Raw genomic sequence first — 16,296 nt, forward strand, 5'->3', positions numbered from 1 at the left:
CCAGTAAAATTCCTACTCAGAGGATGGAAAATTTCAGGCACGCATTTTCATAAAGTTTGAGTGAAATAAAAACAGAGGAAATGAACAGAGCCTGCTGTACTATTTCTGAATCCCTCATCCCCAGTGTAACTTCTTGCTAGAACACTCGGTGCAAAGATTTTATTTCCAAGCAAGTCAACATAGCCCCAAACAGTTTTCTGTCACAGCTCAGACTAACCTAAGAACATCAGCTGTTCTGCTTTTCTTAGATACCTTTGGGCTCTTGTTTATTGCATTATAGATAAACAGAGCTACTTTCAGAGCTGATTTTTTTTTAATTTGCCTTTAAGCCCAGAATTCAGTGATTATAATCAACTTATTTTAAGAGAATCAGCACTAGAGGAGAATATTGCTTATTGCTTAGTCAGTCACTGATTCTCCCCTCCCTCCCTTATTGTGCTGTGAGGCAACTCAGCCTTATCTCTTGAGCCTGTTGTAAATTATTGACTAAAAATACACTGCACAGTGTAGCTTCTGGAATAATGGAAAGATTTGAAAGCAACATTGTGATAAAGTGTATTTTTCCCTTTCAGTATAATAGTTTGTATTACTCAGAAAGACTGAAATTTTAGATTAACATGAAACCTTAGTACCCTTCTATCAGTACCAAAAAATAAATCACCTACTTAGGAAATACTGTGAGAAGAATCACATCTGCTCTGCTTCTCTTAACGTTTCACTACTGCAACTCTTGAGCTAGTCGAGATCCCTATTTCAACAATAGCTTTAAGCAGCCTCAGAAGGCACCAACTTCAACTTATAGCTTTCACAATACCAATGGATAAATACAACTAAATACCCACATCTTGATAGACGAGGTATAAGCTTACTTTCCTGCCCTCTCCAAACAGACTAGTAGCTTCTGATCTCCCCATTCATGATTCAAGAGTTGCTTGGAAGTACACTGTGTTATCCCTATGCTCATACAAGCAGCAGTTGTACATCTTTCCTGCATCATGTGCTATTGACCTAAAACACGTTTTATAGTATTTACTTAAACCCATAGGATTCTGTCTGGGCTTGATGTTGTTAAAGGAGTGAGTTTTCTACTAGCCACAGCATACTACCACAGCAGTGAAACATATTTCAGCATTAGTACCTTAACTATCAGACATATTGAAACAGCTCTATTTGTAAGTAGGCTATTCAGTGCCAAGGTTACAGTACAGATCCATGGCCACAGGTTCATAACACTTGCCACCTATGCAGTAGCATAGAACAGTAGATAACCTCTTATCTACTATCTGCTAACACCAGTTGCTGTGATTTCTTGGTAGTTATCCTTGTGTTTACGTAATCTCCAAGACAGCTAACATAATGGTAGTGATGCTGAAGTAGCTGTATTATAGCATTACTGAAATAATGATCTCATTACACACAGTAATGAAACTATATTTTATTATAAGCAAAAACAGCTTTTATCACCAAGAAAACAGGACCTTTACACTTTCCAAAGAGCTACTCACGTAGCAACTGCTATACTTAGAAATCAATTGTACTTCCAATTAGAAAGAAGCACAGAGCGTAACAAAAAACCAAAACCCAGAAGTCATTAGAAAATATCCGACCTCAACTTAATTAAGCAAAGCCTGTCATATTCTGGTCCTTCCTGACAACAGTCACTGCTCCAGTTCACAGTACTCCAAAATAAAAGTGACTGGTAGTTCAACCTTTCTCAGTGTTTTCTGCATACCAATGCTACCAAAGACTGCTCTACCACAGTCCACACACAGTATGCTCCTCAGAAACTCTAGCATTTCCTTCTTCCAAAAGAAACAAACAAACAACAAAAAAAAACAGTCATTGGGTAGATACACTGTGTCTTTGTGGGGGGGAAGGGAGGGAAAAAGCAGAGAGGCTGATGCAGTGAGAACACTATATAGAAAACTCATAGGCAACAGCAGAAGCGTATCTGAGAAGTCTGGAGAAGAGCAAGAAACCATCTTCAGTACTCTGCATTAAAAGGGTACTCCTTATGATTTTGGGACCTAAAAGAAATCAAAGAGGAAAGATTAGGCTAATGGCTGAAAGTTGCAGCTGTAACCACTGTAAAGAATCATCAGAGCAGCAGATGAACTTATTAAAGCAGAGTTAATTTGTTGCAGCTTTCTGTTTTCCACAGTGATGGGTTGCATTTGTAACCAGAGACTCTTCCCAGCTCTGAGCACACCAGGCTGCATTTAATATTCCAACATACTGTGGGATCTAAACACTCTACATAAGTTTACTGTTTACTACCTGGAAGACTCTCTGCAACATGACAGTTGTTTAATATATGAACCAAACTATGATGTGCCAGAATGTGTGAACAACATCTGAGTGTGAAAAAATTGTTTTAAGGATGAACTCCCTGGAAATTGAGCTTGAATATCCTGGATTTTAGCAAGGTTTAGAACATGGAATTATAATCACACCATCACAGAGAAACATCAAGGTTGGAAAAGACCTTCACGATCACCCAGTCCAACCATGCACCTATCACCAATAGCTCTCACTAAACCACGTCCCTCAACACAAAATCCAAACATTCCTCAAACACCTCCAGGGTCGGTGACTCCACCACCTCTCTGGCAGCCCATTCCACTGCCTGACCACTCTTTCAGTAGTATTTCCTAACGTCCAGCCTAAATCTCCCCCGGTGCAGGTGGAAGCCATTCCCTCCAGTCCTATCACCAGTTACACAAGAGAAAAGGCCGACCCCCAGCTCACTACAACTCCTTTCAGGTTGTTATGGAGAGCAATGAGGTCTCCTCTTAGCCTCCTCTTCTAGACCGAACAACCCCAGCTCCCTCAGCAGCTCCTCACAAGCCCTGTGCTCCAGACCCCTCACCGGCTTTGTTGCCCTTCTCTGAAGCCGCTTCAGGGTCTCAATGTCTTTCTTGCAGTGAGGGGCCCAAAACTGCACACAGGATTCAAGGTGCAGCCTCACCAGAGCCAACTCTCACTTCCATGTTCATGCTGTATCACTGTTTCTGATGCAAGCCAGGATGCCATTGGCCTTCTTGGCCACCTGGGCACACTGCTGGCTCATGTTCAGCCAAGCATCAATCAATACCCCCAGGTCCATTTCCTCTACACAGTCTTCCAGCCACTCCGCCCCAAGTCTATAGAGTTGCTTGGGGTTGTTGTGGCTAAAGTGCAGGACCCAGCATTTGGTTTTGTTGAATCTCATCCCTTTGGCTTCAGCCCAGCCTGTCCAGGCCTCTCTATAGGGCCTCGCTACCCCCAGGCAGATCAACACTTCCAGCCAACCTGGTGTCATCTGCAATCTTACTGAGCATTCACTCAGTGCCCTCATCCAGGTCATCAATAAAAATACTGAAGAGGACAGGCTCCAGCACCAACACCTGTGGAACACCACTCACGACCAGTCGCCAGCTGGATTTAACTCCATTCACCATCACTCTCTGGGCCCAGCCCTCCAACCAGCTCCTTACCCAGCCAACAGTGTACCTGCCCAAGCCTCAAGCTGCCAGGTTCTGCAGGAGAATACTGTGGGAGACAGTGTCAGAGGCTTTGCTGAAGCCTAGGTAGAGCACATCAACAGCCTTTCCCTCATCCACTAGACAGGTCACTAGATCATTGAAGGAGATCAGATTGGTTGAGAAGGACCTGCCCTTTGTGAATCCATGCTGACTAGGCCTGATCCCCCAGTTGTCCTGCATACGCTGCCTGATCTCCCTCAAGACAACCTGCTCCATAACCTTCCCTGGCACCAAGGTCAGGCTAACAGGCCCATAAATAACATTAAATAACATGAGAAAGTAATAGCATGAAAATGCTGGCACTTACATGCTCATTGCACAAGCTCTCCAGTTTCTATTAAAGCTGAGGATAGTTGCCATCTCTTCTTTAGTCAGCTCAAAGTCAAACACCTAACAAGAAAAACAGGTGGAAATCACCTCTTTGGACAAATCAGAGATTGTAGGCAAGATGCACAAAATTAAAAACCAAGCCCACATTGGAGGTAAGCTGGTTAGAAATAATGCCTGCTTCCTTCACAAAGGAAAGAAAAGGAAATCCAGAGATGCCTTTTTTCAAGACTTCAGTGGTAGAGGGAATAAAAGCCAGAAGGTGAGGTTGACATGACAGCTGTTCCAAAAACTTTGGTGAGCACTTCAGCATCACAAAATTCTTCCGCCCTCTTTTTGTCGAAGATGCATCTTCTGATCCCATTCCAAAGAACAACCACAAGGCTTCCATATTCCACTTAATCCAGCTAAGCGTATTGCTGAATTCTAATGACCACTTTCTGTCAAGAATCACTTAAAGCAACACTATTTATGAACACAAGGGCTCAAGGGTTTGCAATCTGCAGAATAGGAGACACTACACAAGGTGATGACTTTCAGCAGATATCTTCGCAACAGTGCTCATCTCTTCTCCAACTGCAGCCCTCAGTAGAGGTAAACAGAGAAAAGCCCTGTGCTCTTGTCTAAGGAGGACTTGGGAAGGCTCAGAAGGGATCCCTGTTTGGTCTGCATGGAGAAGTGATGCCAGCTTACTCGTAATCACCCACCTTGAAGTTCTCCACAATGCGCTGTGGTGTGACAGACTTGGGGATCACAATCACATTTCTCTGGATGTGGAACCGAATGAGAACCTGCAGGAATGTATCACTGAGTCAGAGAACTCCTCTTATTCTGTGAAATGCAAAACCTATCCCAATAGCCATCTCCTGTTAACTGTACAATGAGCTGGACTAACCAATCACAGCACAGTTACATTTCACATCACACCTGCACTCCAAGCAGAACTTCAAGTATAAAGAGTGGAGTTTTCCTCCTTTTCCATATTGTTTGTGGTACAGACAGCTTCTAGGCTTTTAGCATTCTATAAGTGTTTATTTCTTTGCAAGAACTTGAGATGGGTAGACTGAAACATCTGAAGGTGGGTCAAGAAAGCATTTCTTACTGATGGTTCATTGAACTTTTTGAGAATACATTGCAGACTATGCAATAAACAAGCTGCACGGCTACTTTGTGTGACTGCAGCAGCTCAAAGGGAGTTGAAAAACCAGGCTGTCCTTTACACCTTCTGTGTTGCTATTATTTAGAACAATTAATGACACAAACTGTGCTACAGGAAGCAGTACCCACCATCCATCTCCCACATACCTGTGCTGCTGTTTTGTTGTGCTTGGCTGCAATCTCTTTAATCTTAGGGTCATCCAGAAGTGAGGGATCCTCCGGCTTAGCCCTACACAAAGAACAGAAGATCAATGGCAAGAAATCCACACAGGAAGAGCCAGCCTACCAACATCTGTATCACGATGAATGATCAATGGAACAACTTGTAATCTCAAGGCTGTTAGCATAACCCATCCAACTCCCTTGCAAACTGGTCTTACCATGGCCTGTCAGGAGAGCCAAGGGGACTGTATGCTGTCACAGCAATCCCTTTGGATTGACAGTAGTTGATCAGCTTCTCCTGGGTCAGGTATGGATGGCATTCAACCTGGAAACACAAGAGTGCAGAGAACGATAGCAGCAGAACTACTTCCATGTTTCATTTACTGATTTTTAATCCAAAGGAAGTTTGTTTTGGTCCTAATTTATAGCCTATGAGATATGATGCAGCATTGCTTTTCTGTATGCCCCCACGTCCTTTCTGCTCTTTATAGCAGGTCTCCTCACAAGTGCAGGGTTCCAAGGACAGCAATACTTAAAACTTCCCTGATCTATACTGTCCCTAATGTACAGGACTGTATTTATAATTGCTTAAGTAGAACAGTCCAATGAGATGCACATACAAACAGCTGCAAAGTCACAAGAATAGGAAAGTTATTATATGGTACAGTTATAGCATATAACTGTGTACTATACAACAGCACAAAGTTCTCCCTACTTACGTTGTAAAATCATTATGCTGTAAAAATCATTATGCTTTTATACCTACTGCACTAGCCTCAATACTGGTATTGTTTAACTCCCTTTTTATCAGCTTCATGTCAATACTCATGCCAAGTACTTCCAGCCTGCAAATATTGAGTGGCTCCAGATATGAGAACTGCAAACTGTTTTCCATTACAGAATTACTATGAATGCATGTGTGCTTACCATTGGTTTCCAGGAGGCTATCAATATAACACAATACAGAGTCCTTAACAACAGGTCTGTATTCCTGCAGGTTACTGATATGCAGTATAGAACAGCCATTATGCAAGTTGTCTGGAGGCAGTGAATGAACGTGGAATTTTGATACTTTTCATAGATGGATTTGTGGGATAGCCACATACCAGACAGCACTATACCTTTAGCAGGCTAAAGAGAACATTCTGACTACTCTGTCATTCAAGCCTTCAAAGTAGCCTTGTTCTGCTTCAGAAAGGAGTCCCTGGAAACTTGTGCTACCAGCAGGCAGAGCAACAGTGCAAGTCATGGGATCAGATTGCAGCCTTGAGTGCTTTATTTATGGTTCTGGCTGCTTGCTACCATGAGAAGCCTTCTCTTCTGAGGCATGTTGGAATATTAAATGCAACAGGATGTTAACTCAGTTTCCAGGGTAAGTTATGCATACTAATGTTGCTTCAGCAGCTGCTCAGAGTAACAGCAATTAGACAAATTGAGGATGTTCTCCACTACACAACAGAAAGAATTTGGAGCATGAGGCAAAGTCATTCCTACGTGCAAGACTGAGCTGCATTACGTATGTGGCACCCAGACCATGGTGAAAAGCCTCTGATGTACTTTTAGAATACTTAAGAGACCTCAACCCCCACTGTGACAGTGCTAAATTACCAAAGAGTCAGTTTTCCTTCGGGAACTAGCTATCACTATTATAACTACCTTGCCAAGTTAATATCTCACCATGAATGAAACCAATATGCATACTACTTGCATTCATAATTAATAACAGGAACGTCAATACACGGAAGTGTTGGACTATACATGGGATGCTGATAGAGAAATGTTTCCAAGGAGCACTATAATCCTACATTAAGATAACTGGAGAGAGTTAATAACAGACAAACTCCTAAGCTTGCAAGCATTCCTGAAGTGCTAGGTTTGGAAGGACAGATACCAAGACCTATTGCTCCGAGTTTAACTTGATTATAGTAATCAGAAAGCTTAAGTAAACTTGTAGTGTGTCATAAGGTCAGCATCCTCTACAGAAATAGAGGGGTAATCATTAACTACAGTGAAAGCTTTCTTGGCAGCGAGAGGCGGTAGGAGCTGAAAGATATAATAAGACCTCTAAGTATTCTGAAAGTCAAGATTATGAAAATACTCTGCGCAAATCAGAGATCCCACACTTGTGAAAGGGTTTGACATTGAATAGTATTCTAGAGAATGCTCCTGATAGGTTTTCCAAAAAAGAAAAGTCCTTTTTAAGTACATATGCTCAAACTACCACAGTAAATAACAAGCTCCTGTAATCCAGTCCCAGGAACAGATGGCAGTCCTTCAAGTACCATGGGAATTTATGACAGGCCTAGGTAGATTTCACAGGGATTTGGAACCTGTCCTCTTCAGCAACTTGTGAAAGGCAGTAACCTGTCAGTTCTTAGGCGATTCAAACTGAGGGGGAAATACAGGAGCAGACAAAATACTCAAGGCTTGGTTGTCGCTTCAGAAGGACCTACTCACACAACAGGAAAGAGGTTAACAAACTTTATGAAACAAGATGCAAAGCACTGCACCCTGGAAGGAATAGCTCCAAGCAGTGACACAGGCTGGAGCCTGGATGCATAGAGAGCAACTCTGCTAGAAAGCAGCTGGGAGCTGAACTGAACATTAGCCAGTAGCGATCTGTCAGCAGGAACACAGACAGCAAGTCACAGGAACTGATCATCCCCCTTGATTCAAAGGGTAATCAGATCACCTTTAGAATACAGCATCCGATCTCCCCCTCTCCAGTTCTTTAAGCAGAAGATTGGCAGACTGGCATCTCAGCAGAGGGACACCCGGATAGCCAAGGAATGCAGCACAGACTATACCAGGGTAGGCTGAGGGCATCAGGCTTGTTCAGCTTGAGGAAGGGAAGGTCCCAGGGCTCCTAGCAATAGCTTTCCAACAAAGAAGGTCATCAAAAGCAAAGCCAGGCTCTTCAGTAGCCATGGTGGAAGGACAACAGACAGCAGGCATAAGCTGAAACAAGATAGGTTGGGACTGGAAATGCTAGAAAGGCAGCCAGGCAGCAGAACACTGCACAGAGACTGTTCATGAAGAGTCTATAGAGCATACTTCAATTCAGTTCCTCAGTTTTAAGTCATCAATTACAGGAACTGACCTCTCTAAAATAGAGGAACAAAACCAAAAACAAAACAGCCACCTTGTTCTCTACCAAGTTCTTGTACACATACAGAGTTTCAGTCTACTGAAAGGCAGTTTTAAGGCTCATCTGACTTCCTTCTCTGCTCCAAAACAAAGACATGCTGGAGAGGCCCCTTGCCAGATTTCCAATTGGTAGTGCAAAGACTCCAGCCTTATCCTACAAGATGATCTCAGCAATCACTGAAGGGAGAGAAACCCAAAACAAATCCAATTAAACCTGGAACATTTACCTGCAGGTCACCTGCCTTACCTGGTTGTTTGCAGGCTTGTATTTCAGTCCTGGCTTGTTCAAGATCCTTTCTATCTGCTCATGGTTGAAGTTGGAAATCCCAACAGCTTTTGCCAGACCAGCATCCACCAGTTCTTCCATGGCCTAATGGCAAGAAGAGCCAAGTATGCATAACAGGGTCTGAAGACAACATTCTTTCTGACTTGGCTTAATTCCTTCATGAGAAGGACAGTGTTTAGATTTGCACATCTCATGTCTGAGGGACAAACAGAGCACTGGAATATTTATACCACACCTCCCATCTCACCAAAACCCAAAGATGCATTCTTTAAGGGTGCATATGCTCATACTAAGTTGAAGTGGAAAGCAGCACTTAACAACGCACCATGCTACCAGTGAGCCCCTCCAAGTAGCTCTGCAAACATGAAACAGTTTGGAGTTTGAAGTTAATGATGACATGGAGGAGGCTGCTGAGGATGGAGGGCTCAACTGTCACTGAGACTAAACTCACCTCCCATGTTTGTAGAAGATCCGTGTTGCCAGGTATTGACATGCCTTTGTCATCTGCGGGAAACAGGTCCTCTCCTGCCTGTCAGAGAGAAAGATGATGGAAACATTCCCTGCTAGGAATATTAACAGCAGCTGAAGACCATATCACAAACTGAATGCTACTTATCTCTGTGCTTATTAGATAGTAAGCACATCAGCTTACATTCTTCAGTCTTATTTTGTTTTCACGTGGGTTTGTGGCATTTTTGCCAGAAACCATCCAAAGAAGGGCTGGTCCTCCACTGCACAGCAATGTCCTGTGGCTCACCCAAATACATATAAAAAGAGCTATGCTTCACCTGTAGAATCAATGAGCTTTCAAGTTTACTTTCTGTATTACAAAAGTGCACAGTTTTTATGCGAGCATAACGGAGTGTTTTCTTGAAATATTTAACAAGGATCTACCTAGGATCTGGCTTTTTCCACAGTCTTTCCATAAGGACCCAATATGCTGGCAGGTCTTTCATGAGGAAGCTTGTTAATTAAACTGCTGGCAAACGGAATGTTGAAGCCTCCTGCACACCAGTTTGGACAAGATGCTTAAGTATGAGCTTGGTTCAGAACCAGGCGCTTTCTCTTGATTACCACAACACATTTTCACTTTGACAGCACTGCCCAATAAAAGTCATTTCAAAGATGCATGCTTCAAAAAGCAATTTGTGTCTCAGAAGCAACAGTTAATATGGAGATTTTTATTACGCCATAACAGATTAAGCTTAAAGTTTTCAGAGACATCAATTGCTTCCTATGTAGAAAGTAAAAGTAGGGAATTAAAGAGTCTCACTTTTGAAGGTACAAGCTCTGTAGAACACTAAGGCTCCTACAGCAAAAGTCAGCTCCACCTCTATTGTACTAACAGCTCATTTATGAAAGAGAAAAATAGAAGCATTTTCTCTTGCTCTGCAAGCCTGTAAAAAGCAGGGGAAAGAATTTCTGTCAGACAGCAAATTACAGCCCTCTCACTAACAAAGGGGGCTGTAATTTCATCAACCAAATCTTTGCCACTTGAACATATTTTTGATTTGTAGAAGACGACTCCCAAGTTATACTGCCTTCATTTTGATTGTTACCCATGATTGCAGTAGGGAAGACTGCTTCTAATTTTAAGTTTACCTGCTGTATAATCAAAACAGCTGAGGATGCTGTGCAAGCAAGATTCTTAGGGGTACAAACCAACTGAACAGTTACTGAGCTGTGAAACTGTAAGCTCTTCAAAACTGCCAGGTGCAACAAACAACGCCATGGGCACAGCTCCTACCATACCTTAAATCCAACAGGCCAGTGGATGAGGTAGAGATCCAGATAATCCAGTTTCAGGCTGGCAAGAGTCTTCTGGCAGGCTCCTTTCACCAAAGATTTTTCATGAAATGTGCACCACAGCTGGAGACAAAAAGCCAAGCCACATCATGACCAGCTGGGTTAAAGTTGTTGGAGCAATTCTGTCCTGCTTAAGAGAGAAGCCTCCTTTGGAAACTGATGAGGAATTAGATTGTGTTATTGCTCTTCAAATGGGACTTCCTCTGAGAGCTGCTGGCAAGAGATAGCAGCACATAGGACTGGATGGGTTTATATCAGACAGCAGAAGTAGGCAGGAGGCATGAATTAAGACAGTTAACTACTACAAGGTCAGTTTCTGTATAAAACTAGGCAGCATAACTGCCTAGTAACAGTCAGGATAGTTTACAGTATCACCCATTCCACAAGGAAAAGCTCTTCCTAATTCTCAATGGAAAATAACATAAAGGAAGCAGCTCTGATAGGAGGTTACAATAAAAAGCAGGGCCCCCACATGTCCCCCGCAGTACCAGATCCTCACCTTACTGACTACAAAGAGGTCCTCTCGCTTCACAACACCCTCCTTGATTTTTTTCTGGATCCCTTCCCCAACTTCATTCTCATTCTGGTACACGTAAGCACAATCAAAGTGGCGGTAGCCTGCATCAATTGCAGCCATCACTGCAGCTGTTACTTGCCCCGGTGGGGACTGAGGGGAAAAAAAGGAAAGAAAGAAAGAAATGCCTAAAGAATGCTCATCAAAACATCCTGAAGATCTTTTCCCAGTAAGACAAAACCCATGAAAGCCGCCCCACCAAAAGCAACCCTCAACAAAAACAAGCAAAGCAAGAAGTAAGCAAACAAAGCAGTTCTCCCTGCAGCATTCTTCACTCCGAAAACGTCTCCAGCACAGGCTCCCATGCTCGGGGCCGGCCTCCAGCTGTTCAGCGTCACCCAGCTCCCGCGCAGGGCCCCACACAGCCGAACCCAGGCCTCCTCCCTTCCCCCCGCCGTCGCCAAAAGGAGAAGCCCCAGCAGCTGCCGGCCGGGAGGGCCTCGGCCCTACCAAGCCGAGCCGAGCCCCGCTCGGCCAGCGCTGCCCCGCTCGTACTCATCGTCCCCAGCACAGGGGCGGGAGAGAGGCGCGGAGCCGCCCCACAGCCCACCAAAAGCGGCACAGCCTCGCTCGAAGAGCCGGCCTCAGCTCGCCCGTTACCTTCCAGGTGCCGAGCCCCAGGATGGGCATCTTAGCCCCGGTGTTGAGCTGCACGTAGGTCGCCATGGCCTCACACAGCGCTACGAGGGAGACAGCCCCCTCAGAAGCCTTTAACAGCCGCCTGGCCCCGCCCCGCCTTGGCTCGGCTCGGAGGCGGGGCTGGCTCTGCTCCCCTGGGGCTCGGGCTGGGATTTGAGACCGGCCGCAGGCTGAAGGCGGCTGTGTGTGCGGGGCTGGGATTGGCGCTTCGCTGCTTCCACCTGGGGGGAGGGCTGGTGCTCAGAAGGAGTCCAGGATAAGAAGAAAACCCAAAAAGCAGTTAAAGAGCAACGGCGGTTTTGTTCTGGATGTTGGGCGTGTTTATTTCTTTACTTTCAAAACACGTTTCGAAAGCTGCCGGCGAGGAACAGTGCTCAGTTTCTTAAAATTATTTATTTATTTTTTCGGGGCGGTGGCGGTGATCTGACAACCACGAGGCCTCGCTGTGTTGAGGGAGGTGCTGGAGGCATAAAGCGTGCCGTTGTACCGACCTGCACGAGGTGGGTCGCACCGCGGCTCAGGAGCGGGTGACGGAACGCGGCAGGGCAGCGAGCGCAGCCCCGGTGGAGGCTGCAGCGCAGTGGAAAAAACCCACCTCGTGCGTGGGGCTGCGCTGCTCGCTGGCGCGTGGAGCGCAGCTTCGGGTGCCTCTCCCGCAGCTCGGCATTTTTTTGCTCCATTTAACTAAGGGTGAGCTAAGGCAATTGGTTTTCCTCTTTAATGTCCCTCCTGGTTTGTGTCAGCGCTGTCAGCCGTTCCCGGCAGGATGTGATGTTTTTTCCCTTGGATCGCAGGGCGCTTATATAACTGCGTGCTTATCGTTCACCGTTTGGTTTGTTTTTTCCCTGGTAGTTTCTGGAAGGAGGGATGTTGTCTCTCACAAGACTTCACGCAGAGGTTCTGCATTTTGCTTTGCTCTTGGTTCACGCGATGGGCAGCTCTGCCCCAGCCTGGCTGCTTGCTTTTCCCTATGGCTGTGTGTCACGTAGTAGTGAGGCCTTGGGGATGAAGAAGAGCAGCCCTGTGTGCCGGGCAAATCTTGCAGGCTGTCCTTGGTGATGTGCTGGTTGTTTTTGCACAGAGAGCGCTGCAGATGTGGGGCTGTGTGTGGGAGGAAGGTTTTTATTTTCTTCTGCTCTGTGCACGAGGTTTCTCACTGAAACAGGATATGTAGTATCACGAGTTTCTCAGTCTGTTTTGCTAACTTTGCATTTAGCAATAGTAATTTCACCACAGATGGTGACTTCAGAGAACATCAGTGTTTGGTATCTGCAAAGATCTGGGCCCAAAGTAACTGGAGTTATGGGTCACAAGCACTGACCAAAGGAAAAGGAAGGGGGTGACAGGGTCGTGAGGTACAACCCCCTCAGCTGTAAGGGTCTGCAGCTGTGTGTGTTGGTGATACAAACACAGCTGAAGCCAGTGTTCTGAAGTGACAGCATGTAGGCAGCAGGCTGGAATCACAGCAAAAGTGAACTCACTGATAGCAGTGGGAACTTCTTCCTTGCTTGGAGCCTCTGCTGTGTTTATCTTACGAGGTGGTTCATTTCAGCTCTGGATGTTAAGATGGGCTGTAGATCCATGGGTCTCGGCCGAACCTAGCTGTACAAGAGCTTGGCCTCTTCCTTGTAATGAGTTAACTCTGAGCCAGGAGCAATTTGCAGTTGCTTTGTAGTTTGCTCAGAATTAATGAGGCTTTTTGTCTTCACCTGTTAACTCTAGGTGCTGCATGTGGTTGAAAGAGATGTGGGTGACCAGCCAAATGCTGAGGAAATGCCATGGGCGCAGGGTAGGACAAGACTGTGAGTTGCCCTCGGCTGCTCAGAACCAGTTCAGAGCAGCTCTAAAACCTTTGAGGTGCTGGAGCTCTGGCCAGCAGGATGGTGTGATGTGACCTGCCATATTGTGACTTGATACAGATATCCTCACACACTGGAGGAGGGGGCTCACAGCAGCCTGGTTGTGCTGGATCAGGAGTGCTAAGGAACAGCATGACAGATGGGTGATGGATTGAAAGCCTTGGGCAACTATCCTCCAGCCTGAGTTGACCTTACCTCATGAGAGGGACCATGATGTAGCTCATACTGCATGTTGGGGAAGCAGGGACTTAGGGCAGGAGAGTGTAGGTGCTTGGCTGAGAGGATGGGGAAGGGGAAGGAAAGGTACATACTGAGCATTTGTGTTTTTCCTTTGGTATTCTTTCCCACCCTCCTTAGTACTGGAATCAGTAATCAGAAGCTTGTGTACAATTGGCAATAAGTGAGTTTAAGATTTCCCTGAGATAAGACTGTTCTGCTAGGGATGCTTGTTGTTAGAGAGCATGTGCAACTCTCAGTTCTGCTGCCTCCCAGACAGGAGAGACTCCAGGACTCTGGAGGGAGCCATGATTTCGGTCTGAGAATACAGGGTGGTGTGTGAAGGTGGTCAGAGATTAAGTACAAATGGTGTGTGAAGTCAGAGAAAGGAGGGACCTGGGGACACCACAGGCACAACAGACTGTGCATCAGGCCATAGAGTGACCAACTCAGAACAGGACTCCAACACCCTGGGGGAGAAATAGGTCTTGTGCTGACGTAAAAGCAAAGCTCTTTCAGGCACAACCAGCTGCAATCATTATTGTAGACCTGTGAAGAGGAGAGTGCATGTGTGTGCCCAGCGTGAGCGCACTCTCAGCAGCTCTTTGCTCACAGTGAAATTACAGAACTGCTGGACTCTGGCAGCTGTGGCTGTGCTAGTGTTGGAAATATACCATCCTGATAAATTATTTGGATCTCTGATCAAGCAGATTTTATTCACAATTGCAATGGTGGGCCTCCTGCAAGCAGGAGAGCGTGCAGAAAACAGCGTTACACCTTTTATGCCCTATTATGCGACGCTTATCTCTTTCTCCCCTGGCTCCTCATTGGCTGAGTACTTCAGGTTTGCAGTCTTCCTGATGCTCAACTACACATACTGGCTAACCATAGCATCTAGCTGAGCATCTATCACTAATTAGTTAACTTCTCACACTTGCTCATTCAACACTTGGTCATTGTTTCTGGACATCTGCTCGTCCTTGCATAGAGATAAGCTTAGAAGGAGGATAGGGGGGAGTACCTTGATGCCTGCCTGTTGCATTCCAACCTACCCACAGAGCAAGGCAATCCAGCCTTGTGTAGAGGCCCTGGCTTCTTCAGTGTTTGCTAAGTCTGTTTTTCTTTTGCTGAGGGTCTCTTATCCAAACAGAATAGCCCTACAATCCGCTTTCTAGTCCACCATACTATACCTATACAATTTGGAACATCTAAAAACTATTGCAGTTTTGCAAGCAAGAATTAATCACATAATTCAGCAACTATATTTCTAAAGCATGTTACTACCATATATGCTATTTCTACTTTTTCACATCAGCTTTTTCTAAGGAGCAGTTACAAAATGCAAATACATTGTGCTCTACTTCTTCAGATCAGTTCCCCCTTCTTAATATCTAATGCAGAAACAACATTCCATTCCTGCACTGGGAAGCTGGTGCACATGGGGTATGGCTTTTGCTATGGGAGAAGAGAGCAGAACTCTGGGCAGTTAGGACTCTGCTGCTTGCAAGCGCTGCCCTGCACGAGAGAGGAGTGCTATGGAATCTGCTAGCGAAGGGCCATGTGGAGCACTAATCCTGCTCATCCCACAGGTGAGATAGGCCTGCAGAAGGACTGGGAGGAAGAAGAAATGATTGCAGTTGTTTGGACCGCTGGATTGTGTTGTCAAGTGAGGGGGAAAGGACCCTGAAAAACTGTGATGACTGAGGGTGTGGCTCAGAAGCTGTGAGGGCTGGGTGATGCCCCTCTGGTGCTGCCTGATAAGTTGGAGGAGGGCAAGGATGTGTTTGTGCTGAGGGGTGCATGCCACACGGCAGTGTGAGCCTGGCAGCACGATGAAGGATGGTGCTGGGGTGCTGGTGGCGTGGCTGGGCTCGCAAGAGGATTGAAGTGCTCCATGTCCCACCTGTTGTGCTGGGATTTGTGGATGTTACGTAGGAACAGGGAGCTGATGGCGGAGTGGGACAGACAACTCATCGCAGACCTAGCATAGGGGAAGGGGCTGAGCTCAGTTAATGTTGCTACAAGATGCGGGATGTATAGCTCAGTGAAATAAAGGAGGGCGACAGCGGCGGTCCGCACGGACGCTGTGCTCCGAAGCCGAAGAGGCGGAGGGAGCGAGGCAGGCCAGGGCGGCTCCTGTGGAGAACGGCCGCCCTCTGCTGCCCACGGCGGGAGCGCGCTCCTCACGGCGACGGGCCGGAGAGCTGAAGGGCGGGGTGGCTCTGAACCGGGGGACGTGAGGGTAGAATCCCAGGATGGCAATCATCTGAAGCAGCTGCTGAAGGAACTGTATGCAGCAAGCACCACGATCACCAGTCGTGTTTTTACACCCGTAGGCATGTGGGCGCAAGCCCGATTATCCTGCTGCTCATCGTACATCCTTGTTTTCTGCGTATGGAAAATATAAGAGAGGGATAAATGTGATGTGAGAAGTGGGGGGAACAGATGCACAGCACAAAGGAAAAGAGAGAGAACACCTTTTGGTGTTCAGTTCTGAAGTGGTGAAATCCTTGGTTGTCTCCCTTATCCTTAGGAATTTGATCTTTGCTTCATATTCCTTGTAAGAGACTTTCATCCTCTTCAGCCTGTTGTGCTAGG

At 45.9% G+C, this 16,296-nt stretch overlaps 1 protein-coding gene across 1 annotated transcript; it reads right to left on the reverse strand.

Moving 5' to 3' along the window:
* Positions 1-1,420: 1,420 nt before the first annotated feature.
* On the reverse strand, positions 1,421-11,719 carry LOC122190516 (aldo-keto reductase family 1 member B1-like). The gene is made up of 10 exons (XM_042890551.1): positions 11,585-11,719; positions 10,910-11,077; positions 10,357-10,473; positions 9,056-9,133; positions 8,566-8,688; positions 5,390-5,496; positions 5,157-5,238; positions 4,559-4,642; positions 3,832-3,914; positions 1,421-2,027 (listed from the first exon to the last, which is right to left on the reverse strand). Exons 1-10 carry the CDS (start codon positions 11,648-11,650, stop codon positions 1,985-1,987), a joined length of 951 nt encoding a protein of 316 aa, XP_042746485.1. The 5' UTR covers positions 11,651-11,719; the 3' UTR covers positions 1,421-1,984.
* Positions 11,720-16,296: the final 4,577 nt, after the last annotated feature.

Source organism: Lagopus leucura, unplaced genomic scaffold (assembly GCF_019238085.1).
Source record: "Lagopus leucura isolate 7727_CA_CO unplaced genomic scaffold, USGS_WTPT01 Super-Scaffold_100159, whole genome shotgun sequence".
Lineage (NCBI taxonomy): Eukaryota > Metazoa > Chordata > Aves > Galliformes > Phasianidae > Lagopus > Lagopus leucura.

Bases quoted from the DNA above. Each gene is read 5' to 3' on its own strand.
- LOC122190516 (XM_042890551.1), bottom strand. From the start codon at position 11,650: ATGGCGACCTACGTGCAGCTCAACACCGGGGCTAAGATGCCCATCCTG. The intron at 9,134-10,356 runs GTATGGTAGGAG...TCTCTCTGACAG, and splicing joins ACTGGCCTGTTGGATTTAAG to GCAGGAGAGGACCTGTTTCC. The intron at 4,643-5,156 runs GTATGTGGGAGA...ACATTCCTGCAG, and splicing joins ACAACAAAACAGCAGCACAG to GTTCTCATTCGGTTCCACAT.